Source organism: Trichosurus vulpecula, chromosome 1 (assembly GCF_011100635.1).
Source record: "Trichosurus vulpecula isolate mTriVul1 chromosome 1, mTriVul1.pri, whole genome shotgun sequence".
Classification (NCBI taxonomy): domain Eukaryota; kingdom Metazoa; phylum Chordata; class Mammalia; order Diprotodontia; family Phalangeridae; genus Trichosurus; species Trichosurus vulpecula.
The window spans coordinates 69,395,661-69,407,539 of record NC_050573.1 but is presented as its reverse complement, the minus strand read 5'-3'; the positions used below and the strand labels follow the sequence as shown (position 1 = coordinate 69,407,539).

General features: G+C 43.8%; 1 protein-coding gene and 1 non-coding gene across 2 annotated transcripts; both read left to right on the top strand.

Annotated features, from left to right (window-relative positions):
- The first annotated feature begins 297 nt into the window (after positions 1-297).
- Positions 298-9,835, top strand: EEF2 (eukaryotic translation elongation factor 2). Its single transcript, XM_036755753.1, has 15 exons — positions 298-413; positions 1,318-1,532; positions 2,405-2,586; positions 2,710-2,921; positions 4,047-4,225; positions 4,421-4,526; positions 4,973-5,086; positions 5,176-5,314; positions 5,704-5,899; positions 6,565-6,823; positions 7,088-7,195; positions 7,521-7,874; positions 8,069-8,251; positions 8,370-8,502; positions 9,055-9,835. The coding sequence occupies exons 1-15, from the start codon at positions 411-413 to the stop codon at positions 9,246-9,248; spliced, it is 2,577 nt and encodes an 858-aa protein (XP_036611648.1). The 5' UTR covers positions 298-410; the 3' UTR covers positions 9,249-9,835.
- On the top strand, positions 4,592-4,657 carry LOC118835089. The gene has a single exon (XR_005009439.1). It is a non-coding gene; the product is annotated as a small nucleolar RNA SNORD37 (small nucleolar RNA).
- Positions 9,836-11,879: the final 2,044 nt, after the last annotated feature.

Below are 11,879 nucleotides of genomic sequence, written 5' to 3'. Positions count from 1 at the left end.
ATGCTAAGGTGATGTGGCTCAGTTTCCACACCTGTAAGATGGATGTAGTACGTTCCTCACAATGAAGCTGATAGGAAAAAAGCCTTCGTAAACCTTAAAGTTCTATAGCACCGTATCAGGAGGACCCAGGTACTTGGCCTTCCAAGCTTATGAAATGCACTGCTCCATTGGAACAGATGGTGTGGCAACAGCGTCAGCACCTAAAGGGTTAAAGGGACCTCCGGCGCATGTGCATTACGTCGCTTCTTCCCGCCTCCCTCGCAAGAGTCAGCTGACCTTGCAACCGGCGCCGGGCTATAAAAGTACGGGGCGTTGACGTCAGCGTCCTCTTCCGTCGTCGCCGCCGCCATTCTCGGCGCGACTCACCCCAGTCGGATCGCGAGCCGGAGAATCCACCGCCATCCGCCACCATGGTGAGGGTCGCCGCTGGCTTCGGGGATCGAGGCTGTGCCGGGACCCGTGCGGGGCGAGGGAAGCCGCTCCTGGGCCGGGAGAACTGGCGAAGCGGGCTGGGGGAGCCCGGGGAAGGGAGATGGGGGAGAAGAGGAGGAGGCCGCCGCCACTGCCTCCGCTGCCGCCATTTCGGGGAGATGCGGCAGCCGGCGGTTCCGGGCGCGCGCCCCCGCCCAGCCTCCTCTCCTAGGCCTCGAGCGGGGGCGCGCGGCGCCCCCCTCCAGCCGCCCCCCCATCTCCTGCCCGGACCTTGGGCTCGGTCCCCTCGCCTTGGCCGGGGGGGGCGCTTCCAGGGGGAGAGCGGTTGGATTGGAGCCGGGTGATGTGGCAGCCGGAGCTGGGGGAAGGGGAGGGAGCCGTACGGGGAGGGGGAGGGGAGGCGCCGGTCCCGGGCTCGGCCCCTCGCTCCGCGCAGGCCGCGGGCGGTACTGCAGCGGGGCCGCGCCCGGCGGGGAGCCTCATCCCCCGGAAGGGAGGACGGGAGCTCGCGGTCACCCCCGGGCCCGTTTGCGGGGATGAGGGGGAGCTCCCGCGGCCGAGGCGCCCGGGCTTTTTGCGTGACCTTGGACATCCGTAAAGACGAAGATTTGATCCTTTAGAAAAAAATGGGGGCGCCTCGACTGTGTGGGCGAGCCCCCCGGTGGCGGCGAGGGGGTAAGTAAGGGCAGGAACGGCGAGCCTGGAAGGAAACCACGAGTCTGGCCGCTAGCGGGGCCTTAGCCGCATCTGCTGCCTTCGGGGCCCCGGAGCGGATGACGCGTCTCGGGCCAACACCATCGATTTCTGACGGAGTTGGCCCGGATCCTGCCTCGTTCTGGGAAGAATGCGTGAGACTGGCCCTGACTGTTTCATTTGGCTCCCCAGGTGAACTTCACAGTGGACCAGATCCGGGCCATCATGGACAAAAAGGCCAACATCAGAAACATGTCTGTAATCGCTCATGTGGACCATGGCAAGTCAACCTTGACGGATTCCCTGGTTTGCAAAGCCGGTATTATTGCTTCTGCCCGTGCCGGTGAGACCCGGTTCACTGACACGAGAAAAGATGAACAGGAACGTTGTATCACTATTAAGTCAACGTAAGTCTCCTGTGGCCAGTTCAAGGAGGTGCCAGGATAATGATTCATAGGCATGCCTTTTCCCCACTTATAAAAAAATTTTCCATGTTATCCTCCATTATTATTATCTCCCTCCCCCCCCTTTACTGCTTGTATTTGTATTCCCAGGCTTAGCACAACTATCAACTCAACATTTAAATTGTATTACCTCGGTATTGGGGTTTTGAGGAATTTAGAGGGATGTTCAGGGATCTGGCTAGGCAGCTTCAGATCAAAACTTTGTGACTTGGTTGAGACCTTATTCTTCAGAGAATGATTCCTCAAAATAGAGTGGGGGGTGTCTGAGCCTTTTTCAGGGGGTCTGAGTTGAAGCATCTAAGATATTTTTATTTGTAATACACTAACTATAACACATAAACTTCAAAAGCTCCTTGGAATTTTTTTAAGAGTGTAGAGCAGTCCTGAGACCAAGAAGTTTGGAAATTTCTTTCACGAAAAAATAGTGCTTATCCTAATGGAAAGTAAAACAATTAGGTGACTAAGTGATCTGTCATCAGGAAGGGGGAGGGGGAAAGGGAAAGGCATGCACTCAGATTTCTAAGGAAACTAAGGTTTACAGGCCGCACTTATCTTTCATAAAGTACTACCTTGGCCAATGACCTGGCAGTTTAACGTCATCCTTTGTCAGAATTTTGGCATGTAAATGTGAAGAACCTTCAGAGATAAACAGGCATCTTAAACTCCGCCTGAAGGGAGGGTTAAATGTCTGTTTTAGTATGGCTAAACCTGGTAAAATATTTCTATTGAATTTAAGTTTGTTGGCACTGTGATTGCATAAAACTGATGGGTCCAAACGTGATTTCCTCATCTTCTGGTGTTTTTTGTCTCTTCAGTGCTATCTCCCTCTTCTATGAGCTGTCAGAAAATGATTTGAACTTCATCAAGCAGAGCAAAGATGGTTCTGGCTTTCTTATCAACCTCATTGACTCACCTGGGCACGTTGACTTCTCATCAGAAGTAACAGCTGCACTCCGTGTTACTGATGGTGCCTTGGTTGTGGTTGACTGTGTATCTGGTAAGCTTGCTTTCAGCTCAGAAGGAGCAGTTGATTAGAAAGAGGGTATTTCCTATTCCAGATTACTTGGGGTAAGGGGCTTAGTGTCAGGCTGGGCCACTAAAAACGCTTCCCTTTCCTTAGGTGTGTGTGTTCAGACTGAGACTGTACTTCGCCAGGCCATTGCTGAGAGAATCAAGCCTGTCCTGATGATGAACAAGATGGACCGAGCCCTACTTGAGCTGCAGCTGGAGCCAGAGGAACTGTACCAGACATTTCAGCGAATTGTAGAGAACGTGAACGTTATCATCTCCACCTATGGAGAGGGTGAGAGTGGCCCAATGGGAAACATCATGGTGAGTCTGAGGAACAGATTTTCCGAGTGGTCAGGCCAGAAATTTATGGACTAATTGTTGAGGGTGATTAACTTGATAAGTTCTTAGAGTTGACTCATTTCCAGGTGACCTAATCCTTTAAGATCTGTTAGAGCACCTTAAAATTGATTGCCCCTCTCACCTCATAGGCCCCAGCCTATCAGAGCAGGAAATTTAATTGCTGAACTTTTTTTCAAGGCAGCATTTTCTTTATAGTATGGGAATAGTTTTGTCTGATTTTTTTGGAGGGTTAATATTGGGGTAATCATGACATTCATTATTTGAGGTTGATTGGTATGAAGGTTTAAGGGCTACAAGATAAACAAATTGGAAGTCTCTGGTAGAGAATTGGCAATAAAAAAGCATTCCACCTGTGGCAGTATAATTGGGGTATAGGTGAGCATGCTCCTTGTAGAGGGGGAGAGGAGTGCTGAGTGTTATAAATAAAGGTTGTTTTCAAACTAACCAGGCTACCTTTTCCTAGCTTTGGAAGTTTTTAGTGGGATTATGGACTTGGGTAATGTGTCCCTTGCCACAGTATAATTTGCCTTTAATAACTAGTTTGGGTATATGCTTTTCTGGGGTGGTAACATGGATGACTTGACATGATACATTCCTTGAGCATATTTGTTGAGAGTAATAGATGGATCTTTTGATCATGAATCCACCTTTAGAAACAAATCTGATTTGTCATATCAGTTAACTCTAGAGGAAATTTTGTAATTATATAAGAGACTTGGAAAATATAAAGAGCCCTTCTTGCAAACATTTCATTGTGTAAATTGGAGATAGTGATATTTGTAACCCATACCTCATTAGGTATGGATTAGGTTTAGAGAATCAGATGAGCTGTTAGTATGAAAGTTATTCAGGTCTGGTCACCTAAATTGTAAGTAAATCTTCATTTAGATTTGTCATTTGGGACATTTTTGTATAGGGCTCTGGGTGTGTGTGTGTGTGTATGTGTATATGTTGTTTATGTGTGCTGAATTAGTTGAAGTTTCTGGGAATTGAGCTTAGACTATTATGTTTGATAAAATGTATTTGAATTCTTTTGGCCACAAACCCTTAGGTAACTATCTGACCTACTTTTCTTTAACTTTTCAGATTGACCCAGTCCTTGGTACTGTTGGGTTTGGCTCTGGGCTTCATGGTTGGGCCTTTACTCTGAAGCAGTTTGCAGAGATGTATGTGGCTAAATTCGCTGCCAAAGGTGAAGGCCAGCTGGGACCAGCTGAACGGGCCAAGAAAGTAGAAGACATGATGAAAAAATTATGGGGTGACCGGTGAGTGGGCTTAGAAATAAGGTTTCTGTCAGTAATCCAGAAGTGGCCCCTATTTGATCTGTTTTGCAAATAGTTATTTCCATAGGCCTTACATAAGTAATATTTTGAGTACAGGAAGACTATTTTAGTTGGCTACTTAGTACCCCTTTTTTGTAATAAGGTTAAATGTGTTTTGTATTTATTCTTTTCATCTAGGTATTTTGATCCTGCCAATGGGAAATTTAGCAAATCTGCTACTAGTCCTGATGGAAAGAAGTTGCCTAGAACTTTCTGCCAACTCATCTTAGATCCAATCTTCAAGGTAAAGGACATAATGAATACTGATTTGTTCTCTTAAGTATTTTTTAACTTGATTATTAGGTAGGTGTTCATGATGATGGAATATTTCTTCACTTTGACCTGATGTCTCATGAAGAAATCTAACCTCTGAGAAGCATTGCAATCTGTCAAGATAGGCAATTGTGATTTCTGTAGACCAGTCAGTCATTCCTTAAATGTTTTTCCTGGGGAAAATAATTACCTTGAAGATGATAAATTTAAGGAATTAATCTTTACATATCTAGAAGTAGGAAAACATTTTGTTTTTTAAACTAAACCTACTTTATAATCTATCTTTGCCAGGCATAGACCTTGCCTAAATATGTCATTGATGTGTCTTAATTGTTTTTAGTCTTTAGATGGGCTTGAAACTAAACTTTCGAAACAGTAGGGTTTCTTGTTCTAAGTGAGTTTGTTCTTCTGCCTTAGGTATTTGATGCAATTATGACCTTTAAGAAGGAGGAGACTGCAAAACTGATTGAAAAACTTGACATCAAATTGGACAGCGAGGATAAAGACAAAGAGGGAAAACCACTTCTGAAGGTGAGAAGGGATCTATGACAACTTTGAAACCAGAGTTTAGAAGCTTCCTGTGGTTGATATCGCCGTGTGCTTTTTTGATCTTGTTTTAGGCTGTGATGAGACGTTGGCTGCCTGCTGGAGATGCACTTCTCCAGATGATAACCATCCACCTGCCTTCCCCTGTAACTGCTCAGAAATACCGCTGTGAACTATTATATGAGGGTCCCCCTGATGATGAGGCTGCTATGGGTATGTTGTTTTTTTTTAAATCTAGGCACAGGCAGAAATCTTGGTGGAGCTCTTTGTTCCCCAACACAACATTGCTTGTTCCAACAAGGCCTGTCCAGCTAGGTTGGTCATTCTATTATCTACTTCCTAATAAGTGACTTCTTTTCATTTTGTTGGACAAACTAAATATTATTCAGGTGTTGCAGATATGAAAAGTCCCAACCTGTATTGTTACTCTAAATGACTTGGCATGTGGGTTTAACAATGCGAACTAAGCAAGATCATCTTCTCAGTAGCAGCCAAAATACTGATTTAAGTTTTCCCAAATTCATCTCCACAAAGTGTTATATTACCATAGAGTGATAATTATGCATGAAGCAAGTTACGCCTTTTGTTACTTTTCTTCTCAGGTATCAAAAGCTGTGACCCCAAAGGTCCCCTGATGATGTATATCTCTAAAATGGTGCCAACCTCGGACAAAGGCAGATTCTATGCTTTTGGCCGTGTATTTTCTGGTCTTGTTTCCACCGGTCTAAAGGTCAGAATCATGGGACCCAATTATACTCCTGGGAAGAAGGAAGATCTCTACTTGAAGCCAATTCAGAGGTCAGAAGTTTATCCCTTCTGTGGTCTAAGGAATAGGAAATTGAAGTGTTTGAAATTGTCTCAGTGACCTGAGTCGGAGCTTTTTGTGATGTCACACACTTGACACGTTGCTCCCTACTCACCATGGCTGACAGAATTTTGAGCTGCTCAGTGATGAAACAAAAGCTAGGATTGGAGCTAGTTTGCTCACCTTAGAGCTGTATACCAAGAGTATGTTGTTTAAATAAAGAATAACTTGTTAAATTCTTTGATGTGGATCCTAAGGTCCAGAACCGTCCTTGTGACTATTCTAAATTCACTTCAGATTTGTAGCCAAGTATTGGCTGACAGAGACCAACATAAAAAAACCATCTTGCTTCATGAACTACTCAGATATCCAGTCAAGCAAGCTGAGACCTATGGGCTTTGGGTGCTTCCCTTATCTTTCCCCTCTCCCCTAGATGAGCATTTTGACAATTTCATTTGCATAGTAGTTAGAAGATACTCTAGACCAGGGGTTGGAAAACTACTGCCAGTTGGTTTTTATATTTTAAAATAAAATAAAACCTAAAATGTAAAAACCATTTTAACCCACAAACAAGCCAGCCTTCTTTAGATTAGAATAAGATTTACCACTAGGAATGACCTTGTATATGTCAATAGTTCTCTTGACAATTTTTCCTCAGGACAATTCTGATGATGGGCCGGTATGTTGAACCCATTGAAGATGTGCCTTGTGGTAACATTGTTGGTCTGGTTGGTGTGGATCAGTTCCTTGTGAAGACGGGTACCATTACTACTTTTGAGCATGCCCACAACATGAGGGTGATGAAGTTTAGTGTTAGCCCTGTGGTGCGAGTAGCTGTTGAAGCCAAGAACCCAGCTGACCTGCCCAAACTAGTGGAAGGACTGAAGCGTCTGGCCAAATCTGACCCTATGGTCCAGGTAGGTTGCTTTGAAATGCAAATTTGTCCTGATTTGCCCCCAGTTGCACTAACAATCAAAGGGAATTTCCTTGATTCTTAAAGGAAATTTCACTGGTTCTTTGCTCAATTGAGATCTTACCTGAAAGAGACAAGGTCAGGAGGGATATGTTTTCTCTTACTGCTTTGGTATCCCGCATTTCTTGCCAGTTAGATTAACAAATGAGATATTCATGCTAAAATAGTTCCAAGTTTCTTGGTATATAGTGGATCTTTTTCTTTCCAGTGTATCATTGAGGAATCTGGAGAACATATTATTGCTGGTGCAGGGGAGTTGCATCTGGAGATCTGCTTGAAAGATCTTGAAGAAGATCATGCATGCATTCCCATCAAGGTAAACCCCACGTCTTTGTTTTAGTCTTAAGAAAGTAGGGAAGCAAGAAGTATGAACGTCCAACTTCTGTTTGGACTAGGTGGCCTGAATGAATTTCAGAGTAATGGGGAACTGATGATGCTTATCCTCAAGCAGTCTTTGTTAGATAAAAGGAATATTAAGTGTTCTAATCCACCATAACGACTTGTCACAACTCTGCAGTCTCTTTAAATTCTTTTTATGTACATGGAAATAATTTGTACATCCTTAGATGCCTTGTACTTTTTTTAATGTTAGTTTGCCTGCTTTTAGTCTAATTAACTGACTGGTATTTTTTCCTATGCAGAAATCGGACCCTGTTGTCTCCTACCGTGAGACAGTCAGTGAGGAATCAAATGTTCTTTGCCTTTCCAAATCTCCCAATAAGCACAACAGGCTGTACATGAAGGCCCGGCCCTTCCCTGATGGCCTGGCTGAAGATATTGACAAAGGCGAAGTTTCTGCCCGTCAGGAGCTCAAGCAAAGGGCTCGGTACCTGGCTGAGAAGTATGAGTGGGATGTGACTGAGGCCCGTAAGATCTGGTGCTTTGGCCCCGATGGAACTGGGCCTAATGTTCTCACAGATATCACCAAGGGAGTACAGTACCTTAATGAGATCAAGGACAGCGTGGTGGCTGGATTCCAGTGGGCTACCAAGGAGGTAGATATCCTTAAAATAAATTTTGGGTATTGCATACTGGTTAACTAGCTTTGCTTCTGTTTGACCTGAGAGAAGAGGGAAGAGTTCAACGAAAAGCACTTATTTGGGGACAGCTGAGGTTCTAAAGCAGATAAATTAGTAAAGGTCAATATGCTTTGCGTGGAAGATTCATAGATATTTTTTACTTCCTCCAGGGAGCACTGTGTGAAGAGAACATGCGGGCAGTCCGTTTTGATGTACATGATGTGACCCTGCATGCTGATGCCATTCACCGTGGTGGCGGCCAAATCATCCCCACAGCCCGGCGCTGCCTTTATGCCTGTGTGTTGACTGCTCAGCCCCGTCTTATGGAACCCATCTATCTTGTGGAGATTCAGGTAAGAAATATGTTGTGCTACATGAGACTTCTTGGGGAAACAAAAAAGCTCTTGTTTCATCTGAGTTCATCTTTGCCACACTGTCATTTAATGTTCACTTTTTAAAAATTTCATTTAGTGTCCAGAACAAGTGGTTGGGGGCATTTATGGTGTCCTGAACAGGAAGCGAGGGCACGTGTTTGAGGAGTCCCAGGTTGCTGGCACCCCTATGTTTGTTGTGAAAGCCTATCTGCCTGTCAATGAATCTTTTGGTAAGTACTAATTCTGTACTAAAAGACCTTCAGGGGAGCTAGGTGGCACAGTGAGTAGTGAATAGAGCACCGGCCTTGGAGTCAGGAGGACCTGAGTTCAAGTCTGGCCTCAGATGCTTAACACTTATTAACTGTGTAACCTTGGACAAGTCACTTAACCCCACTTGCCCTGCCTTCCTCCCTCCAAAAAAACAGACCTTTAAGAGGGCATACTAATATTAATGAGTTTGTTTGGGAAACTTGTGTTTTGGGCCTTAGTTATGTCACCAACTTGGCCTTGATCGCATTTTCCTCATCTCTTAAAATGAAAAATGATTCTCACTGGTGGTTGTGAGGATCAAATGAATTTAGATGATTGTAGGAAGTATATAGTGGTTTACAAACGATCTTGGTTGAGTCATTGTATTGAAAACTCATTATAGGAAATTTTTTTAGTGGGGGAGATATTGCTCAGTGTTCCAGGTTTGTCGTTTGTATGTTTGAGGTTATGTTAAGTTGGCACTTCATTTCAATTCTAAATTTCCCTTTCTCATACTTCCCCTTCTCTTCTAGGCTTCACAGCTGACTTGAGGTCTAATACAGGTGGCCAAGCCTTCCCTCAGTGTGTATTTGACCATTGGCAGATCCTGCCTGGAGACCCCTTTGACAACACTAGCCGCCCTTGTCAAGTTGTGGCAGAGACCCGCAAACGCAAAGGGCTTAAGGAAGGTATCCCAGCCCTGGACAACTTCCTGGACAAATTGTAAAAGCTCTTTCCAACATCAGTTCAGACTCCTGTTGGACTCTAGCATAACACCAATGCAGCAAATTGTTAAAACTGCAGTGACATCTCTTTGCATATACTTAATCAGTTCATAGCAACTTGAGACTTTCAAAACACATTGATATTCAGCCTTATAGGTTTCTGTGTTGCACATGACACATTTGGGGCCCACTCGGTGCCATAACTTGAAACATTTCCACTTGATGCAACTTGAGTTGCCTGTTTCCATATTTATTCAAGTCTTCAAAGAGGCAGCAAAAATGTCTTCTTTGCAGGGTATATTTGGCCAGGGGGGTGGATTGGGATAGGTATCTTAACATTTTTTTTTCATTTTTCAAAGGGAAACATAGTGCCCCCCAAATTGCAAATGAGTGCATTAAGAGGTTTTGCTTGGGTAAATGGCCTGTAGTGGATCTTCAGGAAGGGTGAGGGGAAAGTTAAGGAGATATTTTCTAGTTGGCCAGAAACTAGAAGGCAAGAAAATTTTGTGCAGTGTGATTGTCATCATGAACATCTACAGATGTATTAGTGCCATTGGAATAATAAATTTGATATGGTGATGAATATCAATCATAGTGTTGAAGTATTCATTCCTGGTATGGGGTTTTTGTTTGAAATAATTCCTTCCAAGTGTGGGGTTGTCTTTTATCTGTGGGTGCCATTCTTCGTGTGGTTCCTCAGCAAGTAAACTTGGGACCCAGTTAATTACCAAGTGTTCTGCTTTTGGATTTCAACACTCATTTGGCAGTGATCTTGGACCATATAAGCTTGACAGTTGGTTAACGAGCATTTATTGAGAACCTACTAAGTATTGTAGAAATAATTGTTTAATGTTTGCGATTATGAGTGGATTTCTTTTTTGGTACTGAAGGAGAAAGTCCATCCTTGGCATATGTGGTTAAATGCCCCATTTGGTTCTGTTTGTGTGAAACTATCCAAAACATGATCAGCTTAGGTTTACTATCCTGCACAGGTTGTACTTTATACTTTGATGACAGCATTCTCCCAGAATCTTAACAGTACTTGGCTTTACTTGTGGTAGTCTGAGATTGTGGTCGGGATAAGCCTGTAATAAGCCTGTAATCAACTAATTAACTGGAATATCAGCCCGTAGCTGAGATCTGTCTTAACTGTAGAATGGTAGCTAGAGATTGTTGCATTCTGTTCCTGAAATGGTGGGGGTGGCTTGGATGTGTGGAGTAGAACTTTCAAAGGGGATATTTTCAGCCAGAAAATCATCTTAGCAGCTAGCTCTACCATGAAGTTTCCCTCAAGAGGAAAAGCTGGGATGTAGAAGGCCTCAGTTGAAGCTGCTTTAGACTTAGCTTAGGGATTGTTTTCTGGATGACTTTGGCTCAGCTTTCACAGGCTGCAAGGTTTGCTAAAATGCCCATTGTACTGATGTATAATTTGCTTCAAGTCCATTTAACTAAATGAGAAAAAACTAAATGCCCTGCTCAATCTTTAAATAGTAAACATTTCAGAAACACATTTCAGATTTACATGTTTGGGAGATCATAATGCAGTAAGTATTTTGAGTTTCTGTGACTTACTTGATTCTGGGGATTGTTTAGCCATACAAGCCTTTGGATGGCATATATGCTATCAACCTGTATGGGGTGGGGGGTGAATGTGAGGGGTGTGTGTGTGTCATTTTGAGTTTGAAAACCTGCCTGTAATTGACAACCAGAAATTATTTACTATGCCCCCAGGGTAAGATGTAAGTAGCTGATGTCTCCATGTGGTGGTATCTCCATGATAATCTCACATGTCCCTTTCTCTACTCACATGACCATCTTGCTCACTACCTCTAAACTGAACTGCAGTAGATTGATTTTGTGGTCCAAATTGGGTATTTTACCTGTCACTGCACCAATAGTTGTCTTTGACTTATAATTTTTTATTTTATTCCTTGATCACTTAAGTTCTTTGCAGGATGCAGCCTTTGTTAATTTTATCAGACTGATCTCAATGGCACCTCCCTGAACACTCCCTGATGGCCTTAATCATATCTGTCATTAGGACCGCTTATTACAGTTGCACATTTTATCCTTACAACTTAATTGGACTGAGCTACCTCCCTTTAATGGGGCAGATGGTGTCAGATGGTGGTTGTCATGTCTCTTAAACATCCCGTATGGGATTTTCTTGGCAAAGATCGGGAGTGGTTTGCCATTTCCTTCTCCAGTTCATTTTACAGAAGAGGAAATTGAGGCAAACATGGACACAGCTAGGTCGAATTTGAACTCATTTTCCTGACACCAGGCCAAGTGCTCTATCCACTGCACCATCTAGCTGCCAGAACCTGGCTTCAAATCCTTCCTCTGGGACCTGGGCAAGTCACAGTTTCCCCGATGGCCTCTGAGGTCCTTTTCAGCTCGAGATCTAAACCTGTAGGTTGTTAGCTTGAGAATCTCACTCTGGTCCAAATCCCTACACTTCACTGGCTTCAGGAAAGTCAGTTCACTACCCTGGTCCTCGCGATGGTGAGGAAGAACCTTTTTCAAGGTAATAGGCATAGTGTGCTGGGCCCTTGGCGATGACCCAGAAGGAAAAAGACAAGTCCCTGCCTTCCGGGAGCTCGCGATCTAAATTTTCTAATTCTTCATGAAGT

Bases quoted from the DNA above. Each gene is read 5' to 3' on its own strand.
- EEF2 (XM_036755753.1), top strand. The intron at 4,226-4,420 runs GTGAGTGGGCTT...CTTTTCATCTAG, and splicing joins AAAAAATTATGGGGTGACCG to GTATTTTGATCCTGCCAATG. The intron at 4,527-4,972 runs GTAAAGGACATA...CTTCTGCCTTAG, and splicing joins TCTTAGATCCAATCTTCAAG to GTATTTGATGCAATTATGAC.